At 39.1% G+C, this 16,330-nt stretch overlaps 2 protein-coding genes across 2 annotated transcripts in view; both read right to left on the bottom strand.

Moving 5' to 3' along the window:
- rps6ka2 (ribosomal protein S6 kinase, polypeptide 2) overlaps positions 1-4,654 on the bottom strand; it is a 28,089-nt gene extending 23,435 nt beyond the window's left edge. Inside the window, exon 1 of the mRNA XM_047364146.1 lies at positions 3,993-4,654. Coding sequence (XP_047220102.1) covers positions 3,993-4,097 — 105 coding nt within the window. The 5' untranslated portion in view covers positions 4,098-4,654. The remainder of the gene's footprint in view (positions 1-3,992) is intronic.
- Positions 4,655-5,632: 978 nt separating this feature from the next.
- On the bottom strand, positions 5,633-15,420 carry rnaset2 (ribonuclease T2). The gene is made up of 10 exons (XM_047362900.1): positions 15,272-15,420; positions 13,696-13,773; positions 13,490-13,544; positions 12,168-12,220; positions 9,324-9,381; positions 9,049-9,113; positions 7,973-8,086; positions 7,716-7,761; positions 7,546-7,620; positions 5,633-7,423 (listed from the first exon to the last, which is right to left on the bottom strand). The coding sequence occupies exons 2-10, from the start codon at positions 13,764-13,766 to the stop codon at positions 7,229-7,231; spliced, it is 732 nt and encodes a 243-aa protein (XP_047218856.1). The 5' UTR covers positions 13,767-13,773; positions 15,272-15,420; the 3' UTR covers positions 5,633-7,228.
- Between the last annotated feature and the right edge of the window lie 910 nt (positions 15,421-16,330).

A 16,330-nucleotide genomic window follows, 5' to 3' on the forward strand; every position in this document is an offset into this window, starting at 1 on the left:
CAGGGTTTGTTGCACAGCCGCTTTTATGCCAAACATCCAGGTATTAGAGAGCAATGGATTAGGATTTACAGGTCCTTCTCAAAAAATTAGCATATTGTGATAAAGTTCATTATTTTCCATAATGTAATGATGAAAATTTAACATTCATATATTTTAGATTCATTGCACACTAACTGAAATATTTCAGGTCTTTTATTGTCTTAATACGGATGATTTTGGCATACAGCTCATGAAAACCCAAAATTCCTATCTCACAAAATTAGCATATCATTAAAAGGGTCTCTAAACGAGCTATGAACCAAATCATCTGAATCAACGAGTTAACTCTAAACACCTGCAAAAGATTCCTGAGGCCTTTAAAACTCCCAGCCTGGTTCATCACTCAAAACCCCAATCATGGGTAAGACTGCCGACCTGACTGCTGTCCAGAAGGCCACTATTGACACCCTGAAGCAAGAGGGTAAGACACAGAAAGAAATTTCTGAACGAATAGGCTGTTCCCAGAGTGCTGTATCAAGGCACCTCAGTGGGAAGTCTGTGGGAAGGAAAAAGTGTGGCAGAAAACGCTGCACAACGAGAAGAGGTGACCGGACCCTGAGGAAGATTGTGGAGAAGGACCGATTCCAGACCTTGGGGGACCTGCGGAAGCAGTGGACTGAGTCTGGAGTAGAAACATCCAGAGCCACCGTGCACAGGCGTGTCCAGGAAATGGGCTACAGGTGCCGCATTCCCCAGGTCAAGCCACTTTTGAACCAGAAACAGCGGCAGAAGCACCTGACCTGGGCTACAGAGAAGCAGCACTGGACTGTTGCTCAGTGGTCCAAAGTACTTTTTTCGGATGAAAGCAAATTCTGCATGTCATTCGGAAATCAAGGTGCCAGAGTCTGGAGGAACACTGGGGAGAAGGAAATGCCAAAATGCCAGAAGTCCAGTGTCAAGTACCCACAGTCAGTGATGGTCTGGGGTGCCGTGTCAGCTGCTGGTGTTGGTCCACTGTGTTTTATCAAGGGCAGGGTCAATGCAGCTAGCTATCAGGAGATTTTGGAGCATTTCATGCTTCCATCTGCTGAAAAGCTTTATGGAGATGAAGATTTCATTTTTCAGCACGACCTGGCACCTGCTCACAGTGCCAAAACCACTGGTAAATGGTTTACTGACCATGGTATCACTGTGCTCAATTGGCCTGCCAACTCTCCTGACCTGAACCCCATAGAGAATCTGTGGGATATTGTGAAGAGAACATTGAGAGACTCAAGACCCAACACTCTGGATGAGCTAAAGGCCGCTATTGAAGCATCCTGGGCCTCCATAAGACCTCAGCAGTGCCACAGGCTGATTGCCTCCATGCCACGCCGCATTGAAGCAGTCATTTCTGCAAAAGGATTCCCGACCAAGTATTGAGTGCATAACTGTACATGATTATTTGAAGGTTGACGTTTTTTGTATTAAAAACACTTTTCTTTTATTGGTCGGATGAAATATGCTCATTTTGTGAGATAGGAATTTTGGGTTTTCATAAGCTGTCTGCCAAAATCATCAGTATTAAGACAATAAAAGATCTGAAATATTTCAGCGCGTGAGGCTGGGGAAGCACATCTCTGACTCCCTGACCATCAGCACCGGTTCCCCCCAAGGCTGTGTTCTCTCTCCTCTGCTCTTCTCCCTGTACACCAACAGCTGCACCTCCAGTCACCAGTCTGTCAAGCTTCTGAAGTTTGCGGACGACACCACTCTGATCGGACTCATCTCTGATGGTGACGAGTCTGCGTACAGATGGGAGGTGGACCATCTGTTGGACTGGTGCAGCCAGAACAACCTTGAGCTCAACGCTCTAAAGACTGTGGAGATGTTTGTGGACTTCAGGCAGAACCCAGCCCCACCTGCCCCCATCACCCTCTGTGACTCCACAATTGACACTGTGGAATCTTTCCGCTTCCTGGGAACCATCATCTCCCGGGACCTCAAGTGGGAGCCAAACATCAGCTCCCTCATCAAGAAAGACCAGCAGAGGATGTTCTTCCTGCGGCAGCTGAAGAAATTCAACCTGCCAAAGACTATGATGGTGCACTTCTACACAGCCATCATTGAGTCCATCCTCACCTCCTCCATCACCATCTGGTACGCTGCTGCTACAGCCAAGGATAAGGGCAGGCTGCAGCATGTCATTCGGTCTGCTGAGAAGGTGATTGGCTGCAGTCTACTGTCGCTCCAGGAACTTTACACCTCCAGGACCCTGAAGCGGGCAGGGAAGATTCTGGCTGATCCCTCCCACCCCGGTCACAGACTCTTTGAAACTCTCCCCTCTGGCAGGAGGCTGCGGTCCATCCGGACCAAAACCTCACGCCGCAAGAACAGTTTTTTCCCATCTGTCACCAGCCTTGTAAACAAAGCCCGGAAACCACCCTGACACTCTCCCTTTACTCCACAACCCCCCTTTTTTTTTTGCTGACAGGACACCTGTAACCTGCAACTCTATGCGTTACAATAACGCTCAGCATGGACTCCTGCTTTACTTGCACTGCCATACTTGCACACTGATCACCTGCACTGTTGTACCGCTGTGGCATCCTATACTACTCTACATTTACTCTCACTCACTTAAAACTGTGCACATATATGTATATTATATTGTAGATATGTTTATACTGTTTAATTTGTATTGTATTGCACCGCCTACGCCAAAACAAATTCCTTGTATGTCCAAAAACGTACTTGGCAATAAAGCTTTTCTGATTCTGAACTTTGATCAGCTTCCCTTTCTCTGTTGAAGAAAGCCCTCACAGCAGCATGATACTGCCACCACCATGTTTTGCTGTGGGAACTGTATTAACAGTAATATGCAGTGTTAGTTTTCCACCACACATAGTCATTAATGACTTCTGTAAGCAAATTGTTTTAGTGGATTTTAATTGAGGGTATCAGAATAAAGGAGGTTGAATACAAGGCAAAGTAATTTTTTTCAGATTTTCATTGTTTTTTATTTGTAAAAAACACTTTAAAATCCTTTTTCTTGCACTCAATAATTATGCAAAATGGGACAGTTCTGGCTGAGAATTGAACCCCTGCCCCAGTCTCAAGTCTTTTGCAGCCAATAACAGGTTTTCTTTCAGGATTCCTCTGTATTTAGCACTTTCCATCAACTCTGACCAAATTCCCTTTGCTTATTGAAGAAAAGCATTCCCACAGCCTTATGCAGCCACTACCGTAATTCAGTGGAGGTGGCGGTGGTTGCTGTGTTTGTTTTTTGCCACACATGTTGCATGTAGACCAAAAAATGTTGTTATGGTCTCATCTGATTGATGAGTTGATTTATTGCTGAAAATCCCTATAAAATATGTTAAATTTGCAAATGTAACCTAACAAAATGAAAAGTTTAAGGTTGATAAATACTTGTTGCCATAATGAAGAGCAACAGCTGTCATCCAGAGAGATAAACAGTCCCTCAAACTAAAAATCACTCAAGCTGATTTAGCAGCATTCACAACATAGGGTCTTGCAAAATGTTTTACAGCATATCCAGCTCAGACATGTAGGTAGGTGTACCAGACACCTCACACTGTGACCCTGCAGATGGGTTTGGGCTATAAATAGAACTCCGCTGCTGTGGCTGTCAACTGAATCAATCTGTCTAGGTCCTCGTATTGACCAATCTGCCTGCCTCAGCCTTGTGCTATCTATCCTATTATATGAGTGTGTCCTACACCCCACCTCACACACCCTCTGCCAAAACACATCTCCCTTTGGGCCTCAGGCTCCAGTTCTTGGCAGATAGAGAGAAGGGCAAAAATCTAGCAATGCTTTCTGAATTATTCTGCAACAAATTAAGTCACACCAGTGAGATGTGAACTCAGCTGTTTTTGTTTATGTTTTGGAATGCAACCTGTCTAGCTCATCACATCAACACATTGCAATAGTGATGCAGCTCCTTCCACACGTGCATGCCTCCTGTGACTAGTCAGATGTAAAGACGTCCAGCTGATAGCATGACTAACCTCCAGCTGACAGAACCCTGCGCTGTTCTTGTTCCGCGCTGCCTTGTTCTTCAGGTAGATGGAAAACCATCTCCGCACTGTAAATTTACGCGTGCTTGTATCCATAGCAACGATCAAATCTGTGCATCTATCCCATAATGATGAACATCTCCCTGCTGGAGGGGGAGCTCCCCAAGATAGACGTGCAGTAACACAGCTCTTCGTTTAGGTTTCCTATTTGTCCCGCAGCTTCCCTGTTGGCGCATCCTCAATGCAGCAGTCTCTCTGTAGTTTCTCCATCCTCTGCGCTCTCCGCTGGTTGGATCTCAGCTGCGGCGGGCGAAAACCCAGTTACTGAAAGAGAGTTGTAACAGAGCTGATAATCCACGCAGAGGGCTGATGATTGCTGCTCGCTTTAGGATTGCCCTGTGTGTTTTGCAGCAGGCTCGCTGCGTAAAAGGCTGCAGGGGGTGAGGTGACGAATAAATCCGTTTCGCTGAATCAGGAGAGGTGTGCGTGAGCTCCTTCCTCACATCCCTGCCTGTGCATGTTTGTGTTTATCTTCCACTCTCCCCTACATCTCTCTGTCTGTCTCTCTCATCCTCTTTGCGAAGCAAGGGATTGTCACCAGTCACATTGTGCGCCATCGGCAAGCTCCCCGAACCCTCCCCATTTCTCTCTCTCCATTTCACCTTCTGTCTTTCCCAACAGCACACAGCAACAGCTGGTGAGGTCACATGATGCAAACCTGCAACCTCTCCCAGGCTGACTCTTCTTTTTCGCAGCATCCACACATACAGATTTAGAAAGAGTATTTTAGTAACAGGACTGGGTTTTCAACATGTCGAAATGCAAAAAACGGAATTCAATAAAATGCTGAGTGCAGCAGTCAATAATGATCACACAAATGGGACCAGCAATCACACGGGGAACAGCGTGATCTGTTTTGATCAGTAAGCATGTGTGTGTGTGTGTGTGTGTGCGCGCGCGCTTGTGTTGGTATTTGGATCTGTCACATCAGCAGCTTTTGCAGCGCTGCAGTGTTGCATAACCTGAGACAGAAGCAGTGATACATAGCAGTGACAGCACATTGATGAGAGCTGGGGGTAAATGAGGACTGCTTGCTGTTTCTGAGATGAACTGTCCACAGTTTACCTGATGTGTTGTTTTCTCTTAAAATTAAGATTCAAGTTCACCTCACTCTAACAGGGGTGTACACATCTTCAAATCCAGGACACACAGAAGTCACAGTTGGATTTTCACATGTTTGACAGGAACTGGGTCATGCTTCGGTCACATCAGGTACACAGTTTTTAGCATTTTAGGACAATTGGAAAATGTAATCAAATGTGTTCAGTCAATCTGCTGCGCTCTGCTGTGGGTGGAGATTGAGGATTATGGACTGATGTCTTTGTCCTATTAGGATTAAGGCTCTGTAAGGAGATCACAACATTAATATTTATACCTCACAGCCAGACTGTGAGACTGACAGCCTTAAATATACCAGCGTAACTATGCTGGATCATACTACATAAAGAGAGAACTGTTAACAACACCCTGTCATATTTTGTGTCAGATTGTCCTACTGTGTTTTCCCACAAAGCTGTATTTATAAATTGAAAACATTTCTTATGTTTTTAAAAAAAACGTTGATGACGCTGTAGAGAATCAACAAGATATGTTTATTTATATTAACAACTTACAGCTCTGTGCAACTGCTGATTTAGAACATTTGACATAACAGCAAAGATTAATTAACAAGCAATCACTTTGCTACATATAAAAATAGCCTGAGCCAACAGGTAACAGATTCATTCATAATCCCTGTTTATGCATGAATCAGTTCATGTTTATTCAACATTTCTAGGATTTCTCATAAAATAAAAAGAACTTAAGTCATTCCCTGTATACAGGACGCAGTGAAAAACGATGGATTTATTTCATCTACTTGGCAAAAACCTAAAAGGCACTCAATTACAATAATGAGAACGGTCAAATGAATGACATCAACAAGTCCCAAAGTAAGGCATTGTGCGTTTTAAAGTAAAGGCCATTTTCTCTTCCCCCAAAAGAAAAAACATGCAAATTTCCCTGATGAAAAAAAAAATAGTGTTATTCCTTAATCTATATTTTTGATAATTTTTGGAAATGTATTTTTAATTACTTTATTCATATTTCTGTACCTTTTTTTCCAAACATTACTTAGTTTCATTCATTTTTATTGTTTGCATTTTTTTAGGCTTTTTAACCTTTGATTGCATCTGTAAACTCTTATTAATTTCTATAAAATGACAGCAGCACAAACAATTATTTGCAATAGAAACCAAAACTGTTGTAGTACAAATGTTTGACAATCTTTGGTTAGATTTAAAGCATGTCAATGTGTGTGGGTGAGTGTGTGTAAGTGCTTGTGTGTGGGGGGAAATCTAAGTGCTGCGCTCAGTACAGCTGATCATAACATTCTGACTTACAGTTGGGAAAAGTGGGCAGGATTGTCTGTTATTGTGCTAAACAGGTTAAGATTTTGTTTGCAGAGCAGAACTACTTTGTGTTATTTGGTAATTATATATCAGCACAAACAAAGATGTGCCCAATATGTGGGGTAACTCAAGGCTATATTCTAAGGCTACTTTTATTCAACATTTGTATAATCCCACTTGTTTAAATTAAGAAGTACTATATCTTCCACAGTATCTGTGCTGATGACTTGTCTTGTCTTTTTTTATATATCTTATTTTATTTCCTGCTAAATCAGCTGCTAAATTGGTTTCATTGTACACGAGGTATAATAAAATTTCGCCCAGTATAATGCAGTAAGACAAAAGTAATTGTTTTTTTTGTCCAAAAAATGCAAGGTTAGTAATCAGAACTAGATAGACCTCATGGGGCTAAAGAGCCCACAGCAAGCAAAAATCCTCAGTGTCATCATGGACTCAAACTTGAATTTTGATAACCAAATAAAGTCTATCAACAACCCTACTATCACCTTACAAACATTGTGAGGATAAAGGGGTTTTTATTAAAACAGGAATGTAAACTAGTTATACCTTAATGTAGAACAGCATCTTAGTTTCCGTGTGCATGCTTCATTATTTGCTGTGTATTCAAGTGAAATAGGTTATTTATTAGTGTAAGCGCTAAATTACAATGCATTTACAACAAACAAACAAAAACCTAATTGGTATTATTTTGTGCATGAAAACGGTAAAAGAAGATATTTAGTGTGCTAAAGCTCCTCAGTTTGAGCATGTTTGCACTTAAGGGATAGGAGGGTAATAAACTGGTATGTCATAGGAACACACGCTGAGTCCAGATGGTTTGGTAACACCAAGGGGATGGTCCCAGGGTCCTCTTGAAAAAGTGCTGATGGTAAAATGTTTCTCACAGTCCAGCAGAGAGAAGTCAGCATCAAAACAGATCTCAATCTGTCCCAAGACCTGGGGCTCAGAGTTCTGTCGACAAAAAACAAAAACTGTGAACCTACTTATTGTATAATAGAAGCACCCTATACAAGTCTGAAAATAATTGTCTGTTTTATTGTTTTATTATTTAAAGAAAAATAAGCTGTCTATACCTTTGATGGATGCACACATTGGATCTTAGGTTTCACGCCATAGAAATTTGTCATCCCTTCCTCAATTTCTGAAAACTGCAAGAGTCGCAAGAGAATAAATAACTGTCAGAGTTATTTCAAACAGAATGTAGTTTCATAAAAATCCAGTGCTAGAATACAGATAAACTTACTGTGTAGTATTTGTCAGAGGGGGTAATATTAAACTTCATTAGCATGCTGCAAGAAGACATGTACAGATGATCACTTAAGATGATGTTGGGTGTTATCCACAGAAACATAAAATAAGTGAAGCACAGGACAGCGAGCATAACAAGGTAACAAAAAGCATATAAATCACAACAATTCAAAGAACTAAATAAAGAAACGTTGCTTCTGTATGACAAAGCTTGTGTGAGGCAGATGTGCAGAATACGTAAGTAACCCGTACCTGTTTAAATCCACCTTATGATATAATTCCAGGGCCTTGCTGAAGTATTTATGTTGACTATTCAGTGAAGCTGCTTCAGCTGCACATGTTCCATGTTTAGACCACTCGTACTTCCTGACAAAAAGCAAAAGCTAATTAATTTGACTGATGGAAACACAAAACAATAATACATCCAGATTAGTTGAATGTTAATGTGGAAAACAATGGCAAAGTTCCCATACATTTGCAATTTCAAAATTCCATACTTTGCCAGAAAACATTTTTATAGATTTTTCCCTTCAGTTTTTTCAAGACTAAGAACATATTTAGCATAAATCATTTAAACAATTTTTGGTTTTCTTCCATATATCACAAAACAATATTTTGCAAAATTACAACTGGCTTTAATCAGAGGCAACTGGACTTTGGTTCATCCATGACTCGGATGACTGAGAATCTGCACAGGTATATTGCTAAATCTATCTTCTCCAACATGTAGCAAAAGCCTTTTTTAAGTACATTTTAACAAAAAAGATCAGGTAGGAAGTACAATAGAGAAACCTAGACTGGATTATAGATAACTTAAAATCACATTGTAAACACAAGATACCTTAATTTTACTAAGGAGTTTTAACCTTAACTAAATCCAGGTGAAGAACCTGGGATGCGATTCAAAACCCACAACTAAAAGGATCCAGAGGCTATAAAAAGCAGTGAAATATCCCATGTATTATTTTTGAATGACTGCTAGGAATAGTAGGTATATTCTACTCCTGAAATACTATCTATTTTAAGAGCTAATTGATGATTTATCAATTAGATTTTGAAATACGATGTTAATGTAAAGCAAAGTACTGCAAAGCAGCTAAGTTAAGTTGTTAAGCATCACAATTAATATATCCAAATCTACAAAATGTTACATAAAAAATACACATAGAAAGTATCCCTAATAATAATAATATTAATAATAATAACTGGACATGTATTAAAATAGCATAAAGATACAGTTTGAAAAGATGAAACCACAAACAGGCAAACAAGAAAACCAACTATTTAAAAAAAAAAAAAAATGTGCTAACTTATATGATATGACGTACCAGAACTGAACAGAAGATGGGTTGAGAAGGTCTGGCCAACTCTTCTTCATGTCTGGGAGCAGGTCCTGAAAACAAACGTAACAAAAACACATTTATTTTATCCATTAAAACATGGTTTATTGTCAGTAGAGAAAATAGTAATTTATCATTTTATTAACCTTTTCAAAATAGTTTTAGGATTACAAAGCCAATATCTTAGTATTCAAAGGAAATGTTTTAATTCTGGTTCCTGGAAGGTTGCAGTGTTACAGAGAATGATCAGAGCAGTGCTATACCTCTATTTCAGAAGAATTGAAATGCCACGAAGAATTGCAGTTATTCCCTTTATCAGGCCTGAAACACAGAAAGAGATGACAAAAATATACATCAAATCAAACTTAACAACACTGAACTGAAGAGATGTTTGTCAGGGGCTTCCTTTTTTTCCTCCTTATTTTATCAAGATATTTGCTTCACATAGGTTTCTTCTTTTCAGCTGTTGCACATACTATCAAATGACCAATGCTACCTGGGTTTTGGAGATACAGTTCAGTATAGGTATGTTACAGCAGCAAAAACAAACAAGTTATAGGAAATGTGTTGGATCCTTTGATAAGTGGCCATTGTGGAGATGTCAGTAAAACAGAACTATATTTCCTCTGCTGCAAAATAGTGGATAAAGACACATTCACAGAGCCGACAGACTTTCTAGGCTGCCTCTTGCCTCCCTGTGTTTTATTTCTCTGTTCTCAGGTTTGCAAATAATGTTTGATGCAAAAACACTGTTTTAATAAAAAAAAGAAATCATGAGTGAAGCTTCATAAAGTTGTTTAATTTAACTTTTTTTCCTGTTAATTCCATTAACACATAGAAAAGGCATTTTCGTTTGGAACCACACTGTCTGAGGCACCTAAAGCCTTTCCTAGATGTTTGATGGCACTTAAAAAAGCAATATAAAAATAGCCAGTGACATCTATACCATGTCGGTTCAAGACAAATACAGGTCCTTCTCAAAATATTAGCATATTGTGATAAAGTTCATTATTTTCTATAATGTCATGATGAAAATTTAACATTCATATATTTTAGATTCATTGCACACTAACTGAAATATTTCAGGTCTTTTATTGTCTTAATACGGATGATTTTGGCATACAGCTCATGAAAACCCAAAATTCCTATCTCACAAAATTAGCATATTTCAAAAAACGTCAACCTTCAAATAATCATGTACAGTTATGCACTCAATACTTGGTCGGGAATCCTTTGGCAGAAATGACTGCTTCAATGCAGCGTGGCATGGAGGCAATCAGCCTGTGGCACTGCTGAGGTCTTATGGAGGCCCAGGATGCTTCGATAGCGGCCTTTAGCTCATCCAGAGTGTTGGGTCTTGAGTCTCTCAACGTTCTCTTCACAATATCCCACAGATTCTCTATGGGGTTCAGGTCAGGAGAGTTGGCAGGCCAATTGAGCACAGTGATACCATGGTCAGTAAACCATTTACCAGTGGTTTTGGCACTGTGAGCAGGTGCCAGGTCGTGCTGAAAAATGAAATCTTCATCTCCATAAAGCTTTTCAGCAGATGGAAGCATGAAGTGCTCCAAAATCTCCTGATAGCTAGCTGCATTGACCCTGCTCTTGATAAAACACAGTGGACCAACACCAGCAGCTGACACGGCACCCCAGACCATCACTGACTGTGGGTACTTGACACTGGACTTCTGGCATTTTGGCATTTCCTTCTCCCCAGTCTTCCTCCAGACTCTGGCACCTTGATTTCCGAATGACATGCAGAATTTGCTTTCATCCGAAAAAAGTACTTTGGACCACTGAGCAACAGTCCAGTGCTGCTTCTCTGTAGCCCAGGTCAGGCGCTTCTGCCGCTGTTTCTGGTTCAAAAGAGGCTTGACCTGGGGAATGCGGCACCTGTAGCCCATTTCCTGCACACGCCTGTGCACGGTGGCTCTGGATGTTTCTACTCCAGACTCAGTCCACTGCTTCCGCAGGTCCCCCAAGGTCTGGAATCGGCCCTTCTCCACAATCTTCCTCAGGGTCCTTTTCTCGTTGTGCAGCGTTTTCTGCCACACTTTTTCCTTCCCACAGACTTCCCACTGAGGTGCCTTGATACAGCACTCTGGGAACAGCCTATTCGTTCAGAAATTTCTTTCTGTGTCTTACTCTCTTGCTTAAGGGTGTCAATAGTGGCCTTCTGGACAGCAGTCAGGTCGGCAGTCTTACCCATGATTGGGGTTTTGAGTGATGAACCAGGCTGGGAGTTTTAAAGGCCTCAGGAATCTTTTGCAGGTGTTTAGAGTTAACTCGTTGATTCAGATGATTAGGTTCATAGCTCGTTTAGAGACCCTTTTAATGATATGCTAATTTTGTGAGATAGGAATTTTGGATTTTCTTGAGTTGTATGCCAAAATCATCCGTATTAAGACAATAAAAGACCTGAAATATTTCAGTTAGTGTGCAATGAATCTAAAATATATGAATGTTAAATTTTCATCATTACATTATGGAAAATAATGAACTTTATCACAATATGCTAATATTATGAGAAGGACCTGTACATGTACCATTGTAGCCCTATCGCCTAGCTGAAGCCATGTTTCGAAGCTTTAGGGAGCTTTGTTACAGAGGCAAAGGCTTTTAAGCTACATTTTGTTTACAATGTTTTCTTTCCATAAGGGTAAGGAGTTGTCTAGAAAACAACAGGGTGGCATTTAAAACTAGGGCTGAAAGAATTGGATTATTTGGATAAATTGAGTACTGAAATAATTTTGTTAATGAATCGCATAATCATTAACTGGAGAATGCAGACTCTAAAACATGTCATTTGCTGAAAGAACAACACACTGAGAGCAGTGATTTAGACAAAACTGTACAAAGAATATATATATTTTGCATTTAAGGTAAAAAAAAACCTTCTTTGTTTGTAAATATGCTCTATCTAGAATTCCTCAAGTGGCATAGCTTTAGCTTTACCTGGTTCAAATTCTGTAAAAAAAATCTCCTTTTAGGAACCTTTTACTATCCAATTATTAATTAGTTAATCGAAAAAACAGACAACAAATTAATTGAGTAGCAAAATAATCGTTAGTTACAGCTCTGTTTAAAACTAAGATGCAGATTCTTACCACAGTCCATGAAGCGTCCAGTAACTAAAGTTGGGATGGCAATGATGCTCCACCTGAAATGTGATAAACAAATATTTAACAATGCAAATAAAGAAATAACTTAATAAAAAAATACACTATTACTGATGGAAATAATAATAATAATGACTAACTTTGCCTTTACCAAAAAGGAGCTGAAGTTAGCAATCGTTTGAAGTGTATTCAGGTTAGAGCTTAAATTATTGCTGAAACAGATCATTTCAAACTATTATATATGTCACTAATTAGCTTTACCTAACCAAGCATGAGAAATTTTAATTTGATTGTGCATACACCTTTGAAATTTTGGTATTAATATATATTTCATTGTGTGCAGTGACATAAATATCTGCAAGGCCTCCCTAAACAACAAGAAACTCCCTTGGTCTTAAGCTGAAACACCCTAAACCAAAATACAACATGAAATTGATGAAGATTCCCACTAACTACACATTGCTGCTAACGTACCAAATTTTTCTTTGGATTGTGCCTGATTTTGTCTCCAAACACAATCAAAAAACCTAACCGTGCAAGAAGTAGAAAAGGTACTGTCAACAGTCCCACAAAGAGATGTGTGAGTCATGTTATTACTTGAATCTGAAAAATGCTGCCTCAGCAAACCACTCTGCCGACAAAATCTTGTGATTTCACAATAGATCACTAGGGGCTTTCGTTTATCTCGACAACGCCTGATACTTCCTTGACAACAATGTTAATTCCTCACATGACTTTGGTTGCTGTAACATTGGGGGAGTTCCTGTTTTAACTAAAGAACAGATGAGATGAATCACAAATTCAAATGTGAGCATTTACAGGAACATAACAACATTGTCTTTTACTGAACATGGAGATTTTGAACAAGCAAATCAGAGATATAATTCATTTAATTTGAACAAGTATTGCTGATAACTCCATAAAGCTCTCCGACACTGGAGTCTTGGTCTGTCGAAATATATATTATTCCTGCTGCTGCCAACAGTCAAAATCTATATGACCGGTTTTATCATATATTTCTGGATATGAATGAGTCGTGTTTGTCTTATAAAGTGGCTTGAGATGACAGTTGTTGTAAATTGTTGCCGCTTAGATCAAATAAACTGAACAAAAATAAAACTTTTTTTTTTTTTTTTTTTCGTGTTATTTAACATTTTCTGTGAAAGTCAGAACTGAATTTTATGTTTGGTGATAAATGCATTTATTCTGAAATAAGTAATTTGTCTCAACCAAGAACAAAACAAATTCAGTACAAATTCCATAAATGATGAATACTAATAAAATGACAAGCAAAACAAACAGAAACTCACAGAACAGAAGGTGTTGGGCCACTGTTGTGTCAAGATCAGTTTGGTCCATAAATTGCTGAAACGCATTGACATTGTTAAGTTTCTCCCTATTATTTTTCATTTAAAATGAGAACAACATGCATTTAGTGACAGCATATGCACAGAAAGCAATAAAAAAAAAGATGCAGGCAAGCAGTTTTCATCATTTCTTATCTGTCTGTTCTTACAGTGGTGAAGAAATGGCAGCAGTGGACAGAGCTGCTGCCAGGCAGACCAGTAGAGGGAAGTAGAGTCTCATGGCTGACCTAAAACAAGATGGGACAGATTCATCAAAATCCAAATATTTGACTCATGCAACATTAAAACCACACCAACATAAAACTAAGGTGATAAAATTACTCTTGAAGAATAATTAATGTACTCTGATGGATCTCATTAAAACTGACCTTATAGGCAAGACTTACAGGAGCATGCCCAACAATGACTTAAGGAGAAGTGGGTCTTTTAACTGGTAAAAGTGGTTATAAAGACCACGTGAAAGAATCTCTATCACCTTAGATACACACATAACACAAAGCATAGCTGAAAGATCAGAGCAGAGTTGGACTAGTTTACTAAACAGGAACCTAACCCATTTTATTTACAGAAGTGGAATCTCAACACAGTTCCCATTTTCCTGTAAAACAGTTTCTTACTAAAATTAAAAGCAAATAAAGCAAAGGTTTATTTGCTTTTACATATACTTTTAAATATTGATCTTATTGTAACTGAATTTTCCAACTCAAAACCTTTTAAAGTTAAAGCCACAAAAGCATGAACTCATATGAATATTTACAATATTTTATAATATAACCCAAAGAGAAGGCGTGTCTTCAACATATTCAAAGGGTTACATTACTGTAGGCTGTCCAAAACCAGTAACTGGACTGTGGTTGTAACACTAATGTTTTCTTGCCAGGAAAGCTAGTTTAATACAAGTGTAATAACTGATGCAAAAGGTATAAGGTGTAAAAAAATATATCCTAGTCTTTTGTTTTTGGATCCCAAATGACATGTTCAGGTTTGCCATTTTCTCATCAGTTTTTTGTGCAGAGGAATGAAAAGGATTCTCAATTAAATGATGCAGAATCAATACATAAACAAAAAGCCATCTACAAATTAAAATGAGAGGATTCCAACCTCACTGGTTAGTTAGCTAGTTGGACCACTAGAGGTTACAAGGATTAAGACGGGAGCCAGTGGGGACCGACAGTACAGCACTGTTTAGCAGAGCAGTAAACGACCCAAACTTGACCTGAGAGATGACCTAGTCCCTCTTCTCACATAAACCCAATGAGAACCTTTAAGTGGGTTGGGAGGATTTCCAGTTTAGTTGGCAAAGAAACGAAAACCCCAGGAATTAACTAACGACACCTCTAAGGAAGACAAAATTACGCCCTTTCTCCACCATTCGTAAACCTTTCTAGTTTTACACAAAACGCAAAATAAAAATAAACCCCGATTAAAAGCCCGTGCACAGTATGCAGTAGACCTTTTTATCCAGTCCTTGAAGACTCCGTAAACATTTAATGAATGTTCACGAACATGTCTAGGTGATTTGGACGGGATTAAAACAATGAGTATATAACAAATCTCAATAAAAGCATATTTAATCCAAATGGACTCTCTAATTAGGTCAAAATCACGACGCAGTGAAACGTGACCTGTTTGTTTAGTGATCATAAAGTATCCGACATTTTAACACGGAACAAAATGCTAAACCCTAATTTACAAAAAAAAAAAACAACTTACAACAAACCTCACCTTGTGAATATGGAGGACTTCGTGCTTGAGATCTCGGTTTGACTAGGATTAGGTCTGCATACTGCTTTGCCGAAAGAGAGTGTTGTTTTTGTCCCACCGGCACTGAACTACCGGCTTTGTTAGCTCAGCCAATCGTGGGCTTCGTAAACACATCATGCGTCATTATGCTTGCAGAACCACTGCCGGGGCGGCTTGGTTTAGTGCGATCCTTGTCCCGGTGGCTGCTTCGAACCCGTTTTCAACCAGGTTCGGATAGGTTCTCTGATTGAACTTTAAAAACAAACGCCCTTCAAAGAATGTTTAGGCACATTTAAAAATGTCTAAATATGTACACGGTTATACTATTTATACAATTATAGGCATTAACCAAAACAAGCATGCTTTCAAACTACAAAAAAAAAAAAAAAAAAAAAAAAGAAAAAGAAAAAGAAAAGGAAGACCAAGTTCTTTTCTTTAAATGGGAAGATTTATTTGGGTAAAAAACAGAATAAAATAATTTTTTTGTCAGGGTGTACATAAACGTGCAGAGTAATAAACACATAATAATAAGGTAATTAAGCAGTCAAAAGTAAATATAGATTTCCCAAGGTGTCATTTCTTCACTTGAAAAAGAAAATATTCTTCTCTTATGTAAAATACGGAACTGTTATTAGTTGTTTCCGTTGTCTCTTCTGCACACTTCCATATCTCTACGTCATTCAGACATCACACACTCCTTCTCAGGCTGCTTAATGTTGCCGCATGTTGTTCCCTCACATGATTTTGTCTCAGACGTGCAGTCTGTGTAACAGCTCCTCTACAGCGTCAGGAATAGTCGAGTTGTAACTGTAGCTAGTTTTATAAATAGACCATGACCAAAGTTCAGCATGCGACGCAGCTTCTCAAAATGTTCTTTAATGCAGATGGAGAAAATTCTAAGAGCAGGAGCCCGATGCAGTGTGCCGCTATATTCAAAACTCAAAGTTAAACAGCTATAAAGTTCAATTTAAATAAATAGCAAATGTTCCCCTCCCATAACTGATGAAATGTTATGTTTTGCCTGATCTAACTGTTATGCTT

The sequence above is a fragment of the Girardinichthys multiradiatus genome, chromosome 4 (genome assembly GCF_021462225.1).
Source record: "Girardinichthys multiradiatus isolate DD_20200921_A chromosome 4, DD_fGirMul_XY1, whole genome shotgun sequence".
Classification (NCBI taxonomy): domain Eukaryota; kingdom Metazoa; phylum Chordata; class Actinopteri; order Cyprinodontiformes; family Goodeidae; genus Girardinichthys; species Girardinichthys multiradiatus.